This window comes from Chenopodium quinoa, unplaced genomic scaffold (genome assembly GCF_001683475.1).
Source record: "Chenopodium quinoa cultivar QQ74 unplaced genomic scaffold, ASM168347v1, whole genome shotgun sequence".
Taxonomy (NCBI): domain Eukaryota; kingdom Viridiplantae; phylum Streptophyta; class Magnoliopsida; order Caryophyllales; family Amaranthaceae; genus Chenopodium; species Chenopodium quinoa.
Window position 1 is genome coordinate 5,338,151 of NW_018743405.1, and position 8,997 is coordinate 5,347,147.

Consider the following 8,997-nt stretch of genomic DNA (forward strand, 5'->3'; position numbering starts at 1 on the left):
CAGGATTGAAAATTGGGGATTGATGTTGATTTGTGTGATTTTGTCTATTCTTTGTAGTTTGATTGTGGTGAAGTTATGTGTTTCGTGAGGAGAGAGACAATTTGGGGGAAAATTCTGAGCATATAATGTGAATTGGAGGGAAAAGGTGAAAAAAAGAGGGAGGGTGATTTTTTTAAGTCATGTGATAGTCATAGGTCAAGGCCGGAGTAAAAAAGTCAAACATCGGAATATGACGTCAAGGTCCCTCTAGACAACAAAACACATGTATAAGGTCTTTTTAGACCACTTGGAACATATAAGGTCTTTCTAGACAAAAGAGTGAAGATATAAGTCCCTTCCAGACAAATTTTCCTAAAAAAAAGGTTGTCTACGGAAGAGTGTGGTAACATACGTCATTCTCTAGAAAGATTTGGAAGCAGCATATGGCCATGCAGAACCTTCTAGGCCATGGTTTATGTTACATCACCTACATAATTATATCATATTACTATATATTTATGTAAAATGGAAAAAAATTCCCATATTAAAGGCAGAGTAGGATAAAGAAGTTTATACAATAAATTTAAAAAACATAAAAAAAATTTAAAATTAAATGGGAAAGGGATTACTTGGCGAGCCATTTAGGAGCATAATATGGACTCATCCAATGTATCGTGAATGGTCTGCTTCCACTGCTCTTTTGGACTGGTTTGAATCTCCTAATGCTCATTTCTTCAAAATTAATGTTCCAGGTTTCATTTCTCTTTCTCTTTTATTTTATTTTTTAAGCCTCCTTATTTAATTGTTATTTTAATTTCATGTATAAATAATTAACATTGCCCTTAATTTGTTTTTGTCTTATATTCTTAAAAATATTCATCTTTCGTTTTATTTTAAATTTATACGAAGTAAGCTTTATTCCCTGCTTGGTAAAATTTTACATTTAATTTTGATTAAGAAGAAATTTTCTAATTGATTACTAGTACTTTTTATCAATTGGGTATAATTCTTAGGAGTACTAATTAACTTTGCTAAGTTGCTACTAGTACTCTAGTTTTGCAATTCATTGCAATTGTTTTAGACACATTTAGCGTGTTTCGTGCTACTTTGAGTTGATTTGCTACAAATTTTTTCTACACCTACTAAACAGTTATAATGTTTTATGGGTTGTTTATTGATAAAACATATTTTTTTTTTTATAAAACAAAAACAATCGAGTCTATAAAAGGAATTGTAACAGATAAAGAATGAAGTATTAGAGATTTAATAGTGAAATCGCTCCTACTTTAATCTTTAACTAGCCTTTTGGCCCGTTTAACGAACGGGCTGTAGCTCATTTTATTTTTCTTGAAAATGTGTTGTTTATTTGTGTTGTATGTGTCGGTGATGTTTTGTAATAATTTGCTTAATTTTCTTACCGATAATTGGCAAGTTAGGAATATATATAAGGATTTTAACATTAAATAATTTGTTATTTTAACTTTTACATTAGGATATAGAGGAGTACAACTTTTTTTTATAGTGAAAATGAAACGCTCTATTTTCTTACTCAAATTTGCAAGTTAGGAATCATAGACTTTAGCATTAACATTTTATTTTATCTTTTACTTTGAAAGGGAATATAAAGAGGAAATATTAATGGACATGTTGTGTGGAATGTGGGTAAATTATAATGACATGTGTCATATAGGTAATTCTAGTTTGTCTTTTTAAATACTATGTATAGATATAGATATAGATAATGACATAATGAGGCTGGGCCGATACAAGATGGGAGATGGCTCAGGCCCCAAAATAAAGGGCTCTGAAAATTGGTGTGTTTATATATCTACTTTATTCCTCTTGTAATAAAGAAAATATGAATGGATCAATGATTATATTGGATAACTTATAACATTATTATTATTATTTTTTATTTTTATTATTATTTTATTATTATTATTATTATTATTATTATTATTATTATTATTATTATTATTATTATTATTATTATTATTATTATTATTATTATTATTATTATTATTATTATTATTATTATTATTATTATTATGTTAGACTTAATTTGGGAATTTTTGTTTTATGACATCTACGAAAATGTCATGTTATATGCATTATTTAGTTATTAGTATTTCTTGTCCATATTCCTTACAAAACTATCAAAATACAAGTCTTATACATTGCAATATTGATGTAAGTCCATAATGAGCAGGATACAATAAAGATAACGTAAAATTGGAGGTAGATGAAGATAATGTTCTCCACATAAAAGGGGAAGGAGGAAAAGAGGAGTCGCAGGGCAAAGATATAGTATGGCATGTAGCCGAAAGAGGTGGTAAGGGGAACTTCTACCGGCAAATCGAGCTGCCGGAAAATGGTGAAGTGGATCAGATTAAAGCTCAGGTGGAAAATGGTGTGTTAACTATCGTTGTTCCAAAGGATAATAATCCTAAGCCTTCTAAAGTTCGCACCATCAACATCTCTAGCAAGCTTTGAATGTTAATTGATGTTGTATATGTTTAGCCTTAGCTATAATATTAAGTATAAATTTGTATATCATGTATGATGTATTGTGTGTTGAACTACTAGTTCAAGTCTTCAAATAATAGTTTCAATATCTACATTTAACTATTAATAAACACTGTTCCTTTCTCTCTCCAAAACCTTAGCCTCCATTGTTGGATTTTGAAGGGGTTTCCATCGATTTTAATCGGTGGAAAGCCTCAATTCTTGTTTCTTTATTGTTTTATTTAGGTTTATAATAATGCTCCCTCCTTTTGGGAGGAACTTTTCTCCCTCGAAAGAAAGGATTTCCGATCTCCTTCGAAAGACAAGGGTTTTTCGACCTCCTTCGAAAGACAAGGTTTATCTCCTCTTTTCGAGGGAGAAATTTCTTAGTTTTGAGTCCATGGTATCAGATCTAATGGATTGTCGTGAAATTATTTCGTTGGTGAAAAGTTATCAAGTTTTCGAATACGAATAGATGAATCAGAAGGAAAACATCCTCACGGCTACAAAGGATCGTTAGATTGTCTCTCCAACAAGACTGTAATTTTCAGCGATATAAGCGGGAGATACTCCGCAGTGCAAGATCTACTTGACGATCGTAGTTTTTATGAAGGAAAATTCTATTTAATTCAATATCTTATGTATTTGTTAACGTCGAATCTTTATTGTAGATGTCGTATGTCTTTTAATTAATGAAATATTTTTGCTATTAAAATAATAATAATAATAATAATAATAATAATAATAATAATAATAATAATAATAGTAGTTTCAATAAACTTTGGTTAAGTTGGCCCATCTATTAAATATTAATAAAACAAAACTTTGCTAATATCATCACTGTCCATATGTCACTCTCATAATAAAAATTTTCCCGCCTAAATGCATGATGATGTCATCTTCTTCTTCGTCTTTTTTTTTTTTTTTTTTTTTTTTTTTTTTTTTTAACTACTTCCTCCGTTTTTTTAATATTGCACCACTTATTTTTAAGGAAGTTTCACATTTATTGCACCATATTTTTTTTAACTACTTCCTCCGTTTTTTTAATATTGCATCACTTATTTTTAAGGAAGTTTCACATTTATTGCACCATATTTTTTTTAACTACTTCCTCCGTTTTTTTAATATTGCATCACTTATTTTTAAGGAAGTTTCACATTTATTGCACCATATCCATTTTAGGAAAAGAAATTTATGTGTTCACACTATAAATACCTAATATACCCTTGCTTTTCAACCCTTACTTTTATTTTGTGCATACAATCACATGGGCAACTTGGTATTTCTATCTTTCTCTCTCATCTTTTTTTCCACTACCTAAAAATTTGTGTCAAACCCTTATGGTGCAATAATAAAAGAGCGGAGGAAGTATTATATTTAATAGATTTTGAAATTTGAATAATAGAAGCTTCTATATTACAAATACAACCTATCAATTTATCCTTAAAAAAATGAAATAACTTTAAGTTGTACACTAATAAATAGACTCCTACATTAAAATATGTATTAGGCAAAGTTGAATAGGTGCATAAATAGACTCCTATCATAATTTTGATTAAAAATCTAAAATTTTCAAAATACATATATATTGTACAAGGTGCATATTCTTATTTATATTTATCCATTTTTTTTTAAAAAAATTACAAATTATAAAAATAAATTTTATACAAACGTGTATCGCACGGGTTCTAACCTAGTTAGATGAAATATAACAATGTTTTCATAGACTGTTTTATATATGTGGTGGTGGGCTGGGCATGGTGGTAAAGCTAAGGTATGTTGGCTTTGGAAAGCTTAGGTGGATCTAGTGAGAAAATTGGTAGGTTCATGCTTACTCCCTACTAAACTACTAGTAGTTGACACTCATGACTGATGCACTTATAAAAAAACGACAGATTTAGAGAATGGATGTTCTTTAAAAAAAATGGAGGGATTATATAAATATCTTGTTTGCTTAGTTTGTTACATTTGACTTTTGCATAATTATCACATTTCAATTTGATCATAACTTTATACTAAATTATGAAAACAAATGGTAGTTTATATAGTTTTTTTTTTTTTTTTTTTTTTTTTTTTTTTTTTTTTTTTTTTTTTTTTTTTTTAAGTTCTAAAGGACACTACATTTCATCAATTAAAGCCATACGACATCTACAATTGACAATTAAAGCCATACAATATTTACAATTGACAATTATCGATGATGAAAATGAATTTAACAAAATCAAACAAGAATTAATCGGGGAAAATAAGAATCCAAATGCATAAATATAACAATTCGGCGCGTTCTCGATTCGTTGTCTCATACAACTTTTTGAGTGGATCCGTCATCGTTTCACAATTTTGTGAGGAAGTAAACTCTTGTGCTGATTTCGTAACCCGAATCTGAGCCATAATCAATCGTAGCCCTGCACAACTTGTGACCATATTAAACACAAATAAAACCTTGTCTTTCAAAGGAGTTCGAAACACCTTGCCTTTCGAAGGAGATAAAAAAATCCTTATTTTATGTATTTCAGTAGTTTTTAACTTATTTTCTTAATTTATTTAAATTCTCTTATTTTCTATATTTATATTTTAAGTTTTTAGTTCTTGTTATATAATAGTAAAACAAAATATGATGGGTGACATTTATGTCACTCTTAGGAAGTAGTTGATGAGTGACATTTATGTCACGCTTAGGGTAGTGTTTATGCTTTATTTTAGCTTGTCTTGAGGTGTTTTGTAGTTGTTTTCTTCAAATAATGTGTTCATACATGTCTCGATGTGTTTTGGATGAAATCGCGTATATGCTTCCCTTTATTACTTGTTTTCACCGTTGCCTATACCTTATTGTTTCCCTTGATGCTTGTGCTTAGGTATTTGAAGTCTTGGATTGAAAAGAAGAGGACAAGTAAGCACGAGAGTAGAATCGAAGAAGCAAGGTGCAAGGGAGCGCAAAATGTGCGCAAGAGCGCGGCCATAGTGCGCGGTCGCGCAGCCCTGTCAGAACCCGCGCAGAAGGATGTAAATTTCAGAATCGAGGCAGAGAGATTTGCGCGGGTTGTGCGCGACTTGTGCGCGGGCGCACACTCCCTTGCGCGGGCGCACACCTAAGGCGCGCGGGCGCACAACTAAGCCAGCAAGCCCCACCCACGAAGGCGCGGGCGCGCAACCTCCTCGCGCGGGAGCACACTCTCTTGCGCGGGCGCACAGATACTTTGCGCAGGCGCACAGCTACCGTGCGCGGGCGCACAGCTACCTTGCGCTGGCGCACAGCGATCCCTGTTCAGCGTTTTTGCGCGTATCTATTTATATTCGAGGCTTTTTTTTGTACGGGACTTCTGGATATTATTAAATCTTTTTCTTAATTAGTTGAGGAGAGCTTCTCTCTCTTAGGGTGAGATTAGATAATTTTAGAGAGAGAAAGTAGATTATTGCTCAATTTTTTTCATTGTATTCAACTTTGCTCAAGTTTAATCTTTAATCAAGCAAGACTTCAAGTTTTCATCTTTCATTAGCTTATTTTCTTAATATAACACCTTAGAAATTCCTTTCTTTTAAAATACCTGTTTAACCCTGTTTAAAAATTTAAATAGGAAGATCTAAGATATTACCGCCACCGTGAAAACGGCTAAGGCAACCATCAAAGACACACAGCGGAATACTAATTTCAAAACCATTCAAAACAAGTCAACTTGAAAAGCCAACCAACAAAAGTAAAGTCAAAACCAAAGTCAAACGAAGTAAAATAAAACCATCCTACAACTTGGAACCATTGTAGGCCCTTATTAAAACCAAACCAACTTTAAAACTTTTGCGTTAGTCATGCATGATAATAATATCATAAATAATTAAAGCATTAAACACATCATATACTTATAGAAACTAGCATGATTCGCTCTTCACTCATGCCCATTCATGAATATGCTTCATCACCTGAAAACCTCCTCTCTACTTGTCCCCACTACTCGCCATTAGAAAATGGGTCGTCGTAGGGCCAAAGTAAAGACATGGCCAAACACACAAACACACACAATCAGCAAAGCTTAGTACATAAGCGTAATTAAACACACTAACATGCTTTCACCTATTAACACACACTTACCTCATTGCACCTGTTTACAAGCACACACAACAATCAACAAGACACATTAACTAGACACTAAATAATTCATTTAGCGTTGATTATGCATTGAACGGGTTTCCAACTATACATCCCCCAAATAAATTGAGGTTAACTGACACGGGAGGTAACTGTGCCAGCGACAAAACCACTCAAAGGTGGCGGAATTCCTGCGCAAAATAATAAATAAAAAGGAATGTACAGCGTCCTGTACTCCATTAGAAGTTATGGTTAAGTATAAAACCCCATAACTCCCCCCCATTGTTCTTACTCAAGGTATATACGTTCCAAGAGTTTTGGTGCGTAATCTCTTTCACTTTACATTATTTACATGTTATTAGACTTGGTGATGACTCTCAAAGCATAATAAATTAATCAACCATAATTATTCAATCAACCAAACATACCAATTTAATTCTTGAATAATTAGTGACCACATATTATTTAATGTTGAACCCTTTTTAATTCTACCTCAGTGTCAAAGACACCTTAAACGCATAAAGCGCCAAAATCCTATCCCTCGGTGTTAAAAACACCTTAAGTGCACAAAGGCACCAACATACAATTTATCCCTTGTGTAAATAGACACTTATATAGCTCCTTCCTCTGCTTAAAGCATCAATAAAAATTATTTTAACCATAATAAAATTCGTTTTCAATATTCCAAACATAATTAAACATGTAGTTTAATTAATCATGCATTCTAACATACCATAAATAAAAGTGTGGTTCAAACACAACATGCCCAAAATATAATTTTCCAATACATAAACCATCACAAATAATTCATGCTTCACAATTCAATCACCAACACCATTAATTCACAATTCGATACATAAACCTTAGCATGATACTACTTGTAATTGATTGAAATCAAGCCTAGCATGATTCTACATCATCAAAATATGCTAAGTACGGGAACGTACCTCAAATAAGCTCTTAAAATAACCGAGTACTCTACAACAATTCTCGAACCAAGTCTCCTACATAAAGGGACAATAATACTATATTAATTACCCTTGTATACACAATTTTCAGCAACTTAAACTCACTTTAAATAACTTATAATAATCTAAAAATTATTTAAAAACCCCTAATTAACTCCTTTTTAATGGATAATCACACCCTTTTATTAAAAATCACAATTATACTACTTTAAATAAAATTCCAACATTTTAAACTAATCAAAATCCTTTAAAACTTCATCAAAATACATCTTTATACTTAAATTATCCATAGAAACATTAAATTATCTCTTACCCTTTAAACTCAAGGATAAAATTTAAAGCATAAAAAAAAAACTTCGTTAAAAATCAAAAACTGCTCGAAAATCATAGTTAAAGGCTACTTTTTTTCCACACAAAAAACACTACTTTTTTTTTTTTTTTTTTTTTTTTTTTTTTTTTTTTTTTTATCAAAATCGGAGGAGTTCATAACCTGATCGAGATTAAAACGGGATTAATATTAACGATAGGAAATCTAATAATTAAAACATGAATTTACGTGTTCAAAATAATTAGGAATTAAGTTAAACTAATAAGTAGTTATAATCACCAAAATTTCAAAACATCATTACTATAATAGCCCTAAATCAATTATTCATAAAAACCCTAAAATCATGATTTTCAATAATTAAAAACCCTAGGTTATAAAATTTACAAAATCTGAAAATTATAAAGTTTAATCATCAAAACACAATTTGATACTAATTAAATTAATTTCAAACAATAAAATCAAAACCCATAAATCAATAATTATAATTACACAAATTAATAAAACAAAGGAGAGAGAAAATAAGACTAACCTTTTTGTGTGAGAAATTTTTTGGGGATTCATGGGGTATTTATAGAGTAGAGAGTGTAGCGTTAAATTTGGGCTTATTAAAATGTGGGCTTGAGTTATGGGATAGGGCTTAATTTATGGGTTTTGGAATGGGTTATTCCAATAAGAGTATGTAGGAATAATTTACATTGCCTAATAATTAATAAACGTTTGGCCCAAAACATATTTTACTTTTATAAAACTTTATATTTAAAATACTTTAACCCTTTAAAATATTTAATTAAAATACTTGAGACCTTGACAATACATTTTATTAATACTTAAATACTTTATAAAAATACATAAAAATACGGGGTATTACACTTAATTTATTTAAATTCTCTTATTTTCTATGTTTATATTTTAAGTTTTTAGTTCTTGTTATATAATAGTAAAAAAAAATATGATGAGTGACAATTATGTCACTCTTAGGAAGTAGTTGATGAGTGACATTTAAGTCATGCTTAGGGTAGTGTTTATGATTTATTCTAGCTTGTCTTGAGGTGTTTTGTAGTTGTTTTGTTCAAATCATGCGTTCATACATGTCTCGATGTGTTTTGGATGAAATCGCGTATATGCTTAAATGCTTC

At 30.8% G+C, this 8,997-nt stretch overlaps 1 protein-coding gene across 1 annotated transcript; it reads left to right on the plus strand.

Annotated features, from left to right (window-relative positions):
* Positions 1-490: 490 nt before the first annotated feature.
* Positions 491-2,749, plus strand: LOC110738938 (15.7 kDa heat shock protein, peroxisomal-like). The gene is made up of 2 exons (XM_021919385.1): positions 491-731; positions 2,189-2,749. Exons 1-2 carry the CDS (start codon positions 593-595, stop codon positions 2,470-2,472), a joined length of 423 nt encoding a protein of 140 aa, XP_021775077.1. The 5' UTR covers positions 491-592; the 3' UTR covers positions 2,473-2,749.
* Positions 2,750-8,997: the final 6,248 nt, after the last annotated feature.

Bases quoted from the DNA above. Each gene is read 5' to 3' on its own strand.
- LOC110738938 (XM_021919385.1), top strand. From the start codon at position 593: ATGGGAAAGGGATTACTTGGCGAGCCATTTAGGAGCATAATATGGACT. The intron at 732-2,188 runs GTTTCATTTCTC...CATAATGAGCAG, and splicing joins CTTCAAAATTAATGTTCCAG to GATACAATAAAGATAACGTA.